Source organism: Delphinus delphis, chromosome 9, assembly GCF_949987515.2.
Source record: "Delphinus delphis chromosome 9, mDelDel1.2, whole genome shotgun sequence".
NCBI classification, from domain to species: Eukaryota; Metazoa; Chordata; class Mammalia; order Artiodactyla; family Delphinidae; genus Delphinus; species Delphinus delphis.
Window position 1 is genome coordinate 79,875,766 of NC_082691.1, and position 14,460 is coordinate 79,890,225.

General features: G+C 38.9%; 1 protein-coding gene across 1 annotated transcript in view; it reads right to left on the reverse strand.

Annotated features, from left to right (window-relative positions):
• Positions 1 to 14,460, reverse strand: part of SLC13A1 (solute carrier family 13 member 1) — a 76,124-nt gene that overhangs the window by 25,740 nt on the left and 35,924 nt on the right. The window contains exon 7 of the mRNA XM_060020813.1: positions 4,866 to 5,017. Coding sequence (XP_059876796.1) covers positions 4,866 to 5,017 — 152 coding nt within the window. The remainder of the gene's footprint in view (positions 1 to 4,865; positions 5,018 to 14,460) is intronic.

The following is a 14,460-nucleotide window of genomic DNA, read 5'->3' on the forward strand; positions in this document are numbered from 1 at the left end:
TATATTTTATAAAAAGAAAATGCAACGCATGAATGCAAATACTCATGTAGTCTTTACTTGTCACTGTCAGCAAACTTGCTTTTTCAAGACTTTTGCCAACATGGCCCCCTCACAGATGGTCAGAGAGGCAATGAGGCTGCAGAGTGAAAAGGGCAATGGGATTCCGGCCAAGTGCCTCCACTGACTAGTGATCATGATTTAAACTCTTGGAGCCTCGGTTTCCTCATCCGTGAAATGAGGGCATGCATACACGTGATTTGAGAGATCTCTGTCTTCACTTGTCCCTTTTCATTATCACTCAGCAGGACACATCCTTCTTTCCCAAGACTGACATTTCTACTCTTGTTTCTATTCCATTCCACTTCCACCTGACTCTTAGCCAATCAATATATTCTCTCTCTCGCTCTTTTTTCCCCAAACTTCACATAGCTCTGTTTTTACTGTCTCCTTCCCCTGAGTGTAAAACCAGACTGGCACTACCCTTGTTCTAAAGGAACACTCTACCTCTGGTTATACCATGCTTGCTCTTTTTTCCTTTTCTTTGTCAAACTTGAAACAATCATTTAAACTAGCTGCCTTGCCCTCCCACGATGTGCTCACTCCTTAACTCTCTTCAGTCCGAATTCTGCCCCATACCCCACTGTTCCACTGCACCTGCCCTCTTGGAGGACACTGATGAGAACCAAAAGCCTCTTCTCAGCCATCATCCTACTTGGCCCTTACACAACATTGCATGCTCCTGACTCATCCTCCCTTTGGAAAATGGTCTCCTCTGTCTTTCAAAATCCCACATGGGGCTTCCCTGGTGGCACAGTGGTTGAGAGTCCGCCTGCCGATGCAGGGGACGTGGGTTCATGCCCCGGTCCGGGAAGATCCCACATGCCGCGGAGCGGCTGGGCCTGTGAGCCATGGCTGCTGAGCCTGCGTGTCCGGAGCCTGTGCTCCGCAACGGGAGAGGCCACAACAGTGAGAGGCCCGCGGACCGCAAAAAAAAAAAAAATCCCATGTGCTCCTGGTTCTCCACCTACCTTGATTAACTTTTCTCATCTTCTTTCTTGTTAATATTTCCTATGAATCTATCCAGGTCTCAATTCTTTTAACTTTTTTTCTCCCTATATGACCATTTCTAGAGTCAAGATTTTAATATCTATGTTGATATATATATATAGAGTCCCAAATTTACAACTAATTTCAACAATGTATTTGCAAATGCCTGCTGAAAATCCCCTTGTGGATAGATTCTGAGCAGGCCACTTCAATATACTCAAAATAAAATTTATTTATTTCTCTAATGAACCTGCCATGACTTCTCTAGAAGTTCATGTCATCACTATCTATACAGCCATATTGTCAAAATTTCCCAGAGTTGCCTTAACCCCTCCTGACCCTTACATCCTCACACCTAGTTACTCACTACCTTCTGACTGTACAGTGCCCTAAGACTAAATCCCCCCATCACTTCACAGCTAATCTAGTTCTGCCTCTCATCATTTGTCAGTACATTGGTAATAAACTCCTAACTGGTCTCCCGTCCCCAGACTCTTATAACGCCAGTGTGCACACTGCTATTCTCAACTGTGCAAAGACATGCACAGACTATCCACTGCCTCCCTGCAAAACTGATGACACGATTTTTGTGCTTTGATTTTATGGATTATTTGCATTCATTTTCTCCATAAACATGGTGTTTACCTCTTTTAAGATTGGGCCAGGTTACACAGACAGATTTTCTCTACTGATCAAGGGGTGCTGCACACAGCTAGAGTCCTCTTTAAGGATGCATGTTCAACTGTTACTAGGAAGGTAATATTTTAGGGAGACAGACTTTGGGGTTTGACTGATCTTGGTTTGGCCTTCAAACTGCTAAGCTGAATGCCAACTTTCTCAACTCTACTAATAATAGCCAACATTAATGGAGCACATGCTTTGTGTTAGGCACTGTTCTAAGTGCCATTTATTTTATGTAAAACTCAAAACAACTCTCTGAGAGAGAGAGAGATCTTATTATTATCTTCATTTATTTTCTGGCAAAATAACAGGCTTAAAGACATTAAGTAATTTGTCCAAGAGCTGGTATTTGAACACAGACATTTTAATCTCAGAGCTATACCTTTAATTACCACTGTATACCACTTCCACAGCAAGGATATATAGGATTCGTGTGCACTATAATATATGTAATTCATCTGGCAAGGGCTCAATACATGTCACTTTACCTTCTTCCTTATATGTCAAAGAACAAATGTTATTATGTTTTAAATGTTTTCATGGTTTCCATATATGTATGTTTTGTCTAGACAATGAGATGGAATCTTCTTTCTGGTAATTTTTATTTTTTGCCTTTTCCGAAAGAATTCAAAACCATGCCTTGCACATTGTCAGTCCTCAACAAATGTTTGTTGATTGACTGAGTGAATAAGTGAAGATCTGTTTTTTATTTGCACAGAATAAAATTTAGGTTTCTCAGAATTCACTGTTCTTCTTTCCTTTGTGTAAAAAAGAGAACAAAAGACATCACATGTATAATATATAAATATATTTTATGTATAAGTAAATAGATAGACAGATAGATAGATAAGGCTTTTAAATGTGTTATACAGTCTCTTCCTCCCATAGTTTATTTGTAAGATAGCACCTTTTTCTAAATGTCAAAGGCAGGAAATCATTGACTCTCATGCTTATGTACCCTTTGGAAGTTGGCAAGACCCAAAATGAATTTGTACAAAATGATCGTTGGTATTGCTCAAAAAGATGGCAAGCAGTGTCAAGAGAAAAGGTGAGATTATTGTAGTGGATTTGGAAATAAAGGGCGATTTCTCTCTGGCTCCAAACATCTGAACATAGAAAATAAATCTTTTTTATTTTCTGCAGTTTTAAGTTTCTGAAACTTTTTCCAGTGAAACTGAAGGCATTTCATTCCATTGTTGCTTTGGGTTGCTGTTGTATTTTTTAGGGTCGATATTTAAGAAAACATTTATTAAATAGCTAGTTTGTTTAATAGTATCAATTATATTTTGTTACATAAGGTTGTTTTCCCCCTTCTATTTTAATATTTTCTATCAAGAAGGGATACTTTGAGTTTTTTTCCAGTTTTCATATAACTCTTAATGTTAAAGAAAACTTGAAGAAAAAAACCCACTAATTTTAAAGTACATTTTAAGTATTTTCTAAATTTAAAGAACATTTTGGCCAAATTCCCATGATTAGAAGAACTAGAAGATTAGACAATTGGGGAAAATAGTTACTAAAACATTTTGCCCAAAGTGCTACAGTGCTCTCAATCTGTCATTGCAAATGGATGAATGCATTCAGAGTCAAAGGAACAGTTAAATAAAAGAAAGAAAATTTTGTCGATACATTGGGCAAGAACACAAAGACCAAGGGCAAACTCAATGTGGTCATTTTGACAATACCAAGTAATTTCATGGGAATGGTGGAAACCAGCAGTTCTCTAACACCAACAAAGATAAAAAATAAAAAATTGGTCTAAATTTTAGAAAAAGAGATTTGCAGAGAGGACTGAAATGTGGAATCTCTTTCTTTGGGGGATTCGTGGGAAAGGACAGAAGTCTAGCTTTCAGAAAGGGATCAAGTACATTTCCTATCTTGAACTAGGAGATAAATGGGATAAATCCTCTCTGCACTAGGAATTTTAGAAGTCTCCCACTTATAAACCAAATGTCTTTCTAAGGTTCCTTTCTAAGTAGGCCGTTGGAGTACACATGATGGTTGTGTACTAATAGAAACAATAAGCGCACATGGAGGTCTGTGTTACAAATTCCCTTAACTGTTCTGTTAGTGTTCTCTTTTGTACATAAGTTCTCATTCTTTCCACAACGGAGGGTGACATTTTTTGAATCTTGGATTTCTTGGAACATCTTGCAAATAATTTCAGAAAGTTCACAGAGTTTCTGAATCTGTTTCCTAGAGTGTGGTTTTCCTAAATTTTCTGTGAAAAGGACCTAAATCCTGTTCCAGGCCATCCTCAGCACTGCCCACCTTCCAGGCACTCTGACAATTATCTGTCCTATTAGTCCTTGAAAATATACCTTGGGTGCAGGATCAGATTGAGCTCTCACAAAAAAGCATGGACTTTCAGACTATTGCTTCAATAGTCCTTACATGGTACCAAGTATTTTTACGTAGTCTACTTCATTTAATTCTCACAATAATCATATGAACTGTGACTATTTTAGGTATGAAAAAATTAAGTCTTGGAAGAGTTATTTACTTTTTATTGTTCAAATTCACAAAGTAAGTGACTGAAAGATGTGGAATTTTTAACTCAAGTGCTCTGACTGTATCCAGGATCCCCCATTTTCTGCACTGGAGTAACATCACAGCATTAACTTATATTCAGATTCATACATCTGTCCTTAGAATACTTTGTTACTGCTATTTTTGGTAATTGCACAATCCTTCAAATCTTTTTCAACCTCAACACCAAATTTTCTGTAATGAGCAATTCTGTTTCCTGCTCATCATTTAAGTTCAGTTGCAAAACCCTACATAAATTGTCCCATGTGAACAATCCCCTTTCTTTGTAGGTAACTACCATTTGCAATATTATTTATAATGAAAAGTGTCTTCTGTGTTTGGTGAGCATGGTCATCCAGGAGTTATTTCTTTCAAGGTGACCTTGCAATCTGCAAACACCTGTTAATTCACTATGCCCTACATATTTAACTCCATGGGAAGGAGTAGAAGGGCATGTTTCTAGAAATATAGAAGTCCTGATGGGGAACAAAGGAGAGTTAACTCAATATAGCATCTCTGTCTTTGGATTCTCTGAAACAAGTAAGAATAATTCTTATAATTTGTGTGTTGTCCATTTATTAAATCACCAGTCCAACAATTTTACTTACATATTGAAATGCTCAGCGAAGATCAAGTTGGTGGAGGTACCAGTGATCGTTGTCAATCCACCAATGGTAGAAGAGTAAGCAACGCACAGGCACATAAGTTTACACATCATGTGGTCCTTCTTTGTTCGATATTTGTTTCCTGTGCCTGAATTCTGTTCAACAATAAAACGTACATGAGAACAGCTCTGTTTGTGGTCATAACAAGCAGTAATAGCATTTGTTATGGGCTGAATGTTTGTGTCCACCCCACCGCAAAATTCATATGTTGAAAGCCCTAACCCCCAATCAGATGGTATTTGGAGGTGGAGACTCTGGGAGGTAATAGGGTTAGATGAGGTCATGATGGTCGGGGCCTTGCATGATGGGATTAGTGCTCTTGTAAGAGGAGGCACCAGAGAGCTTGATCTTTCTCTCTCTGCCATGTGAGATCACAGAGAGAAAGCAGCCATCTGCAACCTAAGGAGAGAGCTCTCATCAGACACTAATCCTGCTGGTACCTTGATCTTGGATTTTCAGGTTCTAGAACTGGGAGAAATAAGTTCCTGCTTTTTAAGTCACCCGGTCTATGGTATTTTGTTATGGCAGCCCAATAATGCAACATTTATCTTTCCATCAATAGAAATGTTAACAATAAAAATACATAACCACTGAAATACTTTACACAGTTTCATTCATTCATCCTTCTTTCTTATTCCTGAGCCGACTCTTAACTTCCTTTCTTCCCTTCTCACCAAACACTCCCAAATCTTCCCAGGGTTTTCCCTCTGAACTGGTGGTACATGGTCAGTGAATTCCTAAACCTCTTGTTGGAGTGTTTCTTTATTTGGCACGTTCACTGATCCTCCCCAGAGGATACCACTACTTGTGAAATTGAACGTTTTCACCCTCTGTACTTCACTGTTGAGAGAGAGAGTCCGTGTCCTCCTTGTTCCCAACCCTCTTCTAGAACATTAATCCTCTACTGACATGAAAACTAATCGATTTCTCTTTAAGGCTCATATAATTTGGCTCTTTCTCTGCCTATTCTTTTGAACAGGATGTTCTGATCGCCCAGTCACCCACTGCCATCACTTAAGATGACATGCCCATCTGGCACACAACATTCCTCATCCTGCAAATCCTGTCAGCATCTGGATAACTATACCGTCTTCATGAGTAACGCCTTAAATATCCCGGCTTTACACATTTCTTAAATCTCATTTCCAGAGACGTTCGACTCCGCTCTTTCTGTCACCCTCTCCTCTAGTTCCTGGACAATAGCACATCCTCAGATGGCTCCATCTGAAAAAAATCACTATTTCTAATGTTTCTGTTTAAGAATAGAGCTCCCTAAGGTGCAATACAAAAGCAACTTCATTCCTTCTCTCACCTGTGATCCATGTAACACACTCTGAGGTTGGTCTGATTCTTGCTATCCCTGGGGTGAAATCTGGAGTAGAATCTATAACATTTTTGGTCACTTCATTTAATAGAGTCTTTCAGTCATGTTTAGTTTTAATAAAAAAAAAGCAACCTCATTTCAGTAGCTGAAATAAAGAGTCCTCTACTAGCAAAAGTCCAAACTTTAGTAAAGTTAAACTTTTGCTTGTCCCCTAGATCAGGCTTGCTGAAAAGCCCATAGTTGGAAGTAGGTTTGTGGGTTTGTATTGTTCTCTCTCTTCTAGCTCCAGTTTCTCCCACCATTTGCTAGTTCAAGTTTCTAAATCCTCCATATTTGGAGTGGCAAGGGATGGACAGTATCGGGAGAAGAGCAGTAAGGATTAGGAGAGGTCTTAGTTGACTGGTTTAAATAAGATACGATGTTAGTACTCTTTATGGGTTTTTTTTTTTAACATCTTTATTGGAGTATAATTGCTTTACAATGGTGTGTTAGTTTCTGCTTTATAACAAAGTGAATCAGTTATACATATACATATGTTCCCATATCTCTTCCCGCTTGCGTCTCCCTCCCTCCCACCCTCCCTATCCCACCCCTCTAGGTGTTCACAAAGCACCGAGCTGATCTCCCTGTGCTATGTGGCTGCTTCCCACTAGCTATCTATTTTACATTTGGTAGTGTATATATGTCCATTTGCATAGCAAAGGAAGCCATAAACAAGACGAAAAGACAGTGCTCAGAATGGGAGAAAATATTTGCAAATGAAGCAACTGACAAAGGATTAACCTCCAAAATATACAAGCAGCTCATGCAGCTCAATACCAAAAAAAAAAACCCAATCCAAAAATGGGCAGAAGACCTAAATAGACATTTCTCCAAAGAAGACATACAGATTTCTCTTTATGTTTGATGGATGTTCCAGATGGCCTCATCTGGTGGGTGGTATTATGGATTTTATGCGTCATGGTGCTTTTAGAGATTCCTGTCACCCAAATAAGAACATCAGGTTGCTGCTCCTTCTGTGGAGTAATGCACCTCTTCCACTATGACACCCTGTGGTTTCTGCATGTGATGGTCACCCGATCTCTTGATGCAGAGGTCGCCTTGCCCTGTCAAGAAGCTGTCTTGGGGAAAGTTGCTTTTAAAATGACCCCAAATACCACTCCTGTCATACATCTGGCTCATGGGAAACAGGCACCTCTGCTCCGTTCGCAGTGAAAGAGCAGCTGACTCTCCATTAGATAAGGAGACTCAGCAGTGACTTTCACTTTTAAATGTTTCAAGAGTATGTCAAATACCAGTCCACTGATCTCTAGGAAACAGAGTTTCAAGTTTTCCAAGTGGTGATTCCTCAATATCTATTGCACTGTCTCGAGGTAAATGGAAGGCTCCCCTGCCAAAAATTGATCATACAAGTTGGAGTTTAGGAAAATATTCTGAATTTCTCCAAAGGTAGACTGTCTCTCAACCTTCTCATTTTCAACACTAAATTTAAGAGTCTAAAACTGTTTTTTGGTCACTTGCTTTGCAAATCCTGTGTAAGTAAAACACAGGAATCCTTATGGTATGTGCTTGATATGATAGTTCTTCAGGGATAGAAAGAGCCTTGTTTTACCACTCCATTAACCAAGAATTCTGCAGTTTACCGCAGCTTCTTTTCCAACTTAGCTGTTGAATTACTTCTGTCCCTGTTGTCCTTTGACTCTATTGACAAGTCTTGGTCACTAAAGCATCTAGTTATTATTCCCAATAGTTTGGTCCTCTCCTTTCTTCACTTCCTTTCTTATCCAGTTTAGATTTCTTGGTAAACCAATTCAGTAACTTTCTTTTTTAAGGCATTTTTTTTTTAACATCTTTATTGGGGTATAATTGCTTGACAATGGTGTGTTAGTTTCTGCTTTATAACAAGGTGAATCAGTTATACATATACATGTATCCCCATATCTCCTCCCTCTTGCGTCTCCCTCCCTCCCACCCTCCCTATCCCACCCCTCTAGGTGGTCAAAAGCATTTATTTTTATATTTTTATTTTTATTTTTTTGCGGTACGCGGGCCTCTCACTGTTGTGGCCTCTCCCATTGCGGAGCACAGGCTCCGGAAGCGCAGGCTCAGCGGGCATGGCTGACGGGCTCAGCCGCTCCGCGGCATGTGGGATCTTTCCGGACCGGCGCACGAACCCGTGTCCCCTGCATCGGAAGGCGGACTCTCAACCACTGCGCCACCAGGGAAGCCCCAAATGCAGTTATTTTTAAAACCACTTGATTGAGGTATGATTGATATGTAAAATGTTGTACGTATTTAATATATACAACTTGATGAGTTTGAGAATAATTATATACCCATGAAGCCATCACCACCATCAGTAACCTTCTCAGCAAAACCCGAAACTCTCTTGTCTCTCTTTAGAATGATAGTTCTTTAGCAAAATCTTAACTTTGGATTAACCCAACAATTTACTTTCTCTGCGTCACGTCTGCCCCTGAGCAGCCAAGTTCTGTTGATGAAAATTACAGAGTAGGGCTTCCCTGGTGGCGCAGTGGTTAAGAATCCACCTGCCAATGCAGCGGACACGGGTTCGAGCCCTGGTCCGGGAAGATCCCACAGGCCGCAGAGCAACTAAGCCTGTGCACCACAACTACTGAGTCTGCGCTCTAGATCCCATGCTCTGCAACAAGAGAAGCCACCGCATGAGGAGCCCGCGCACCACAACAAAGAGTAGCCCCCGCTCGCCGAAACTAGAGAAAGCCCATGTACAGCAACGAAGACCCAATGCAGCCAAAAATAAATAAATAAATTTATAAAAAAAAAAAAGAAAAAATTACACACAGTAGAGGAGATTAGGCTCCCAACATTCATGGTCACAACTTTCAGCTGCTTTGTTACTGCTGTACCTCTACCCTGCTGTGTTTCTCTCACCAAATGATTCTACCTGTCTCCACAAGAAAACTTAAAACCTTCCCACTTCTCTTTTCACCTCCCTCCTCTCACTCTTCACGGGTAGCTCTGCCTCCTATTCCACACAGAAAATAGAAGCTAGTAGAAGTCTCCCTGTCAAAGGTAGAAACATACTTGCATCTGCCCTTCCTTCCATATTCTACATACAAAGAGAGTAAATCTCTCTCCTCCAACTAGTTTCTGAACCCCGATCTCTCAGGCCTCCTCAGAAACCTTATACAATAGACTTCACTAGAATTTTCCCACCAAAGTTTAATCATTTTCAAGTCATCTTTCCAAAAGAAAAACAGAAGGCCTTCTTAACCCCCCTCTCAATGAAACTACTGCCCACAGCACATCCATTTTCACAGCCAAACTACTCAAAAGAGTTGTCTGCATTCACTGACTCCATTGCTTTAACCTCTCCAATCTGGCTTCTGTTTCTTCAATCCACCAATACGTACTTGCTATGATTATTGATAACCTTCATATTACTAAACCCAATAGATATTGTTCAGTGTCAGGTTTGTAGACCTCTCAGCAGCACCTAAGATAGTTGATCACGCCTTCCTGCTGCAGAACTCTTCTTTGGGCTCTGTGATATCTCAGTCCTCTGGGTTTTCTTCTACATTTCTGCCTTTCCTCTGTCTCCCTTGCCAGTTCATTTTCCTTGATCCTTCCTTAAAACTGGAATTTCTTGAAACTCTGTCATAAGTACTTGTCTCTTCTCATAGTAATATTTCTCCTTAGGAAATCTCATATGCTTTCATTGTTTTAATGAAAGATAAAACCAGACCACCAAACTTGTTTTCAGCCAGACTTCTCCTTTTAGACCTATCAATCCAACTGTCTGTTCGACATAATTTGAATGTCTTAAATAAAACTCCAGTCCCCAAATGTTCAAGACCGAACTCATTATTTCCTTCCTCAAGCCCTGTTCTTCTTCAGGATCATCTATATAAGCTAATAGCATTACCATCACCACGATTACAAACACTTAGAGTGTGCCTAGTATGCAAAAGCACTGCTTCAGGTTAAAATCAAATAAATGATTTAATTCACATTTTTCTTACAACACAATGAGGGCAGTACTGCTAGTATCCCACTTTACACATGAAGACATGAAGCCCAGAGAGGTTAAATGGCTTCCCAAGGTTATAGAGCCTGGAAATGGTAGACTTGAATTTTGAGACCATGGAGGGCTCATACCCTCAGCCACTACACAGTATTTCTCATCCTCCTTGAAATCATTCTTTTCCTCATCCCACCAAATCCTGTCAATTGTATCTCCTTAAATACATCTGGAGTCTGTTGGGTTTTTTCCATCTCCACTATCACGTTTGGTCTAAGTCATTGTTATCTCTGATTTGAGTTACTGTAATCACCTCTTTATAGGTCTCCAATTCTTGCCTATTTCAGACCTGTCTTGCACACTGAGCCTTTAAAAAAAAAAGAACTGGATGTATTTAAGAAATATGCAGACAGAAGAATTGCCCCGTTTCATACAGATAAGCATGCTGTGTGTGACACTGGCACTGAAAGAGCCTTTTGAGAAATCATGATAGGAAAAAATGTCTGCTCACTAAAAGCCATCATGGATGTGGGAACGGCATTTAGCATGGCAGGGTCAGGACATTGGATTGTAATTTGCCTTTACTTTCTAATTAACTTAAAGGTTAGCCCCCAAAGGTATCTACCCTTCACCCCAAATAAATTAATTTACAAATGTCTCCCTTTGCCTTATATTTCCTACATGGGAATGATTTGTATTTTCTACATAATAAAACTTTCCATTGAAAATTTGAAAAATAAAGGATATGTAAATAAAAGAGTAAAATAAGTTTAAAAGCTCTTATCAGTGATACAAAATGACAAATGAAACTTAGGGCTTAACTATTAGCTATTTTACTAAAGGAGAGACTTCAAACACAAATCAGAAAATGATATATAATTTGGATATTATTAAATTGATAATAAGAAATGGAAACTTAAAGATGTAATATGCATGTAATTTCTCATCACATTAAAACTTTCAAAAATACAAAGAAAAACTTGGATTTCATAAAAAATTGGACTTCATATATGTATATATGCAGTCATATATATAAAATGATAAAACTGCACTGACAGGTATAAAATTAAAAAATCAAAATAGAAAAATATTGACATATTTGCGTGCTTTAGACCTTATGGACTTCTCATACTTTTTTCCTATATAAAGACTTTAAAACATACATGAATGCTACAGCACAAAAGGCGATGTTTCTGCAAATATCGTGGACAATTTAGAAAAGCATTACAAATTCAAGTTAAATTCAAGTCCTGCAGTAAATGGTAATGGTAATATATCATAAAACACATCAAGAGTTAAGCGGAGGTCTTTGGGAGGTGGCATGGGGCGCACCACTTGCGTTATCTAGCCAGTAAACATGAATCCCATGCAGTCAGCTCTACTGTTACTTTTACTTAGGGCCTGTGATTGCTGGACTGAACTACTGTGAAGAGATGATACTGCAGTAAGGGGTAAAAGTTGAGGACCAGAGGGATAGTAGTAGAGGGCAATGGGCAGGAAAATACAGCTCTTAAGGAAGTCTGAGATGAGCCACTAATTAAGCCAATGATTGGTACAGAAACTATAAAAGGGAGTGGGGGGTGTCCTTAGCAAATTAATCTTCTGCTCAAGGCAGTAGTTTCAACTTGAGACCAAGTGTTTGACCCTAATCTAAGAGGGTGTTGGAATAAGTCACTCAGGGTAGAAAGTAAGATTCAGACCCTGAGAGCACATATTTGCAGATTATCAGACTAATCACTACATTTTTCCATGAGTGGAGGAGGAATTGGGGGGGGCGGTATTTTCTCCTATGAGTTCGGGAGAGAAAAAAAAATCCAAAGTGAAGAAGGGAGAAGCAAAGTGTCTAGAGGGGTGAGGCTGGAGACAGGGATGAAGTGGCCAGAGAAAACCTCTTGTGCTGGTGACCAAAGGACATTGCCATGGCTATACTGTGAATGGGAAAGTACTTGTTTTATGTTTCATGATGAGAGACTTCTGTGAAATTAAATGTATAGAACGATGTAATTTTTAAAAAAATAAAAAATATATCTGCATATGTGCCTAGAAATAAGACTGAAATGAAATGTGTCAAGATATGAGAGTACCTGCTACCTTCTTGATACTTTTTGTATCTTCCACAATCATAAAAAAGTTTTTTTAATATATAAAAGAATCATACACTATTAGAACAGATAGTATTTAGAGATAATCTGGTACACAGACCTAAATTTTCAGAAGAGCAAAAATAAATCTCAGTGTGACATAATGGTCACAGCAGAATTGAAGCAGATTTCTGTGTATCTAAGTTCCCTCTCAGTAATTTCCCTTGTGTCATCTTGCCTTCCAGAACACTTTTTATTTATGTGAGTTTTTTAGCCTACATCTAAAACTTTACATTTAATTACATTTCATATTGCTTAGTGTGTTTTTATTCAATCCCAGTTGTCATCGTACATTCGTATTTCCCACAAATATATGACATCTAAGACCTTGTGAGTATGTCTCACAACTTCTTTCAAGTGACTGAGAACATTTTGTCCAGGACATGACCAAATTCAGAATCCTAAGATAACTGGGTGGTGCTCAAGGGTCATTTCTGAACAGAAATCCTGCAGGTCCAGATATAACTCACTATTGCCACCTGGTGGTAGTGATTGCAGACTCCAGTGATTAGCACCGACCCCGGGTGCTAATAATGCACACAAGAATCACCATGAACTAAACCAGTGGTCTCCAAGGCAGTGTACAAAAGAATTCATTTGGGTGAATGTGGTATAAAAACATTAGGGGTTCTATTTATATTTCTATATTTATTCAAGGCAAATTGCACAAAATATTAGTTCCTGCTAACCATTTTCTGCTTGCCAAAGACAGCCAGTTTAAAATCTTCCAGCTCTTTTTGGACATTTATTTGCACTTACTTTAGGAGTATTCATATGATACCATCTCTTGATTTCTCAGTTGAAGGCATTACAGTTAAAACTCCACTATGTTAGATGATGAGAATCTAGCTATCTTTCACAGCATCCTCCACTGAACACACTTATACTTTTCATGTCTCCATCGTTCTCCCATTATGGCTATATCATAAGTTTGCTTAGAGCAGAGTTCAGTGTTCAGAATGTTGTCTAGATATCTGTTAACAGCTGAGCAATGGGATTTATATTACTTTTCCTGTTTTGTGTCCCCCGCTTACTTGCTTAGCTTTCTAAGTGGATACCACTAAATCAGCCCCAAGTATTCCCTGGTTGTTTAAATCTTCCCTTCAAACAATCAAGTGACAGGACACCTAATCTACATCAAATATTCTACCAATTCCATTGTCTTAGAGACATCTCTTCCAGGGCTTTTCTGCTTGTCCTACAACTAGTCATTTTCTTCCTTGAAGCCATTTCCCCCTTATTGCCTGGGAGTTCCCAGTGTTTGGTATAAAGAAGTCTTCTGCCATTCTTTTCATCTTAAGGAATCTGTTTTTCCCCCTTTCTGGAAACTTTTAGGGTCTGTCTTCATTCACCATGTTCTGAACTCTCAGTGCCCTTCCCTGTGTGCATCTGTTTCGTCAATTTTGCTGGCACTCAGCGGGACTTTATGTCATAAAAATTATATTCTTCTTTTATGGAAGTTTTCTTGAGTTTTGATGTAATCTCAGTTTTCTCTATTCTTTTTCTGAAACTCCTATTATTTTCTTATCTTGTTTCTTGTATACTAAAATTTCCACTTATGTTTTATATCTTTACATTATATTGATATTTTGTATTTTATGTATTTTCTATTTTATTTATATATTTATTTTTTGCTTCTCGTGCCTCTTTTATAGAATGTCATTCATATTTCATGAATGCAATTTCTTTGTTCACCTCTCTGAATATATTAATGATAGTTTCTTGTCTTGTGTTTTCAACTTCTTGCACAGTCTCTGTTTCCTGCAAGTTTTTGTCTCCTTTTTGTTTGTTTGGGTCTCTCTCTTTCATGCCTGAGGCTGTCTTCAGATCTCCAGGAACTTTGGTGGTTTGCTCATATTTAAGGCAGTGAAAAGCTGGTTGGAAGTCCTGTACATGTGCTTTGGGATTTGTTGACTGTGGGCACATATATAGTATCATCTGACTGGAGCTTTTTTTGAGAAAACCCAATGCTATATATTTTCATCTTTTCTCTTGTGCTCATTGTATTCCCCAAAGAAAAACCTCCTGGTTCCTTGCCTACTGTCACCTGGAGGGAATAGGCCTGGCTGT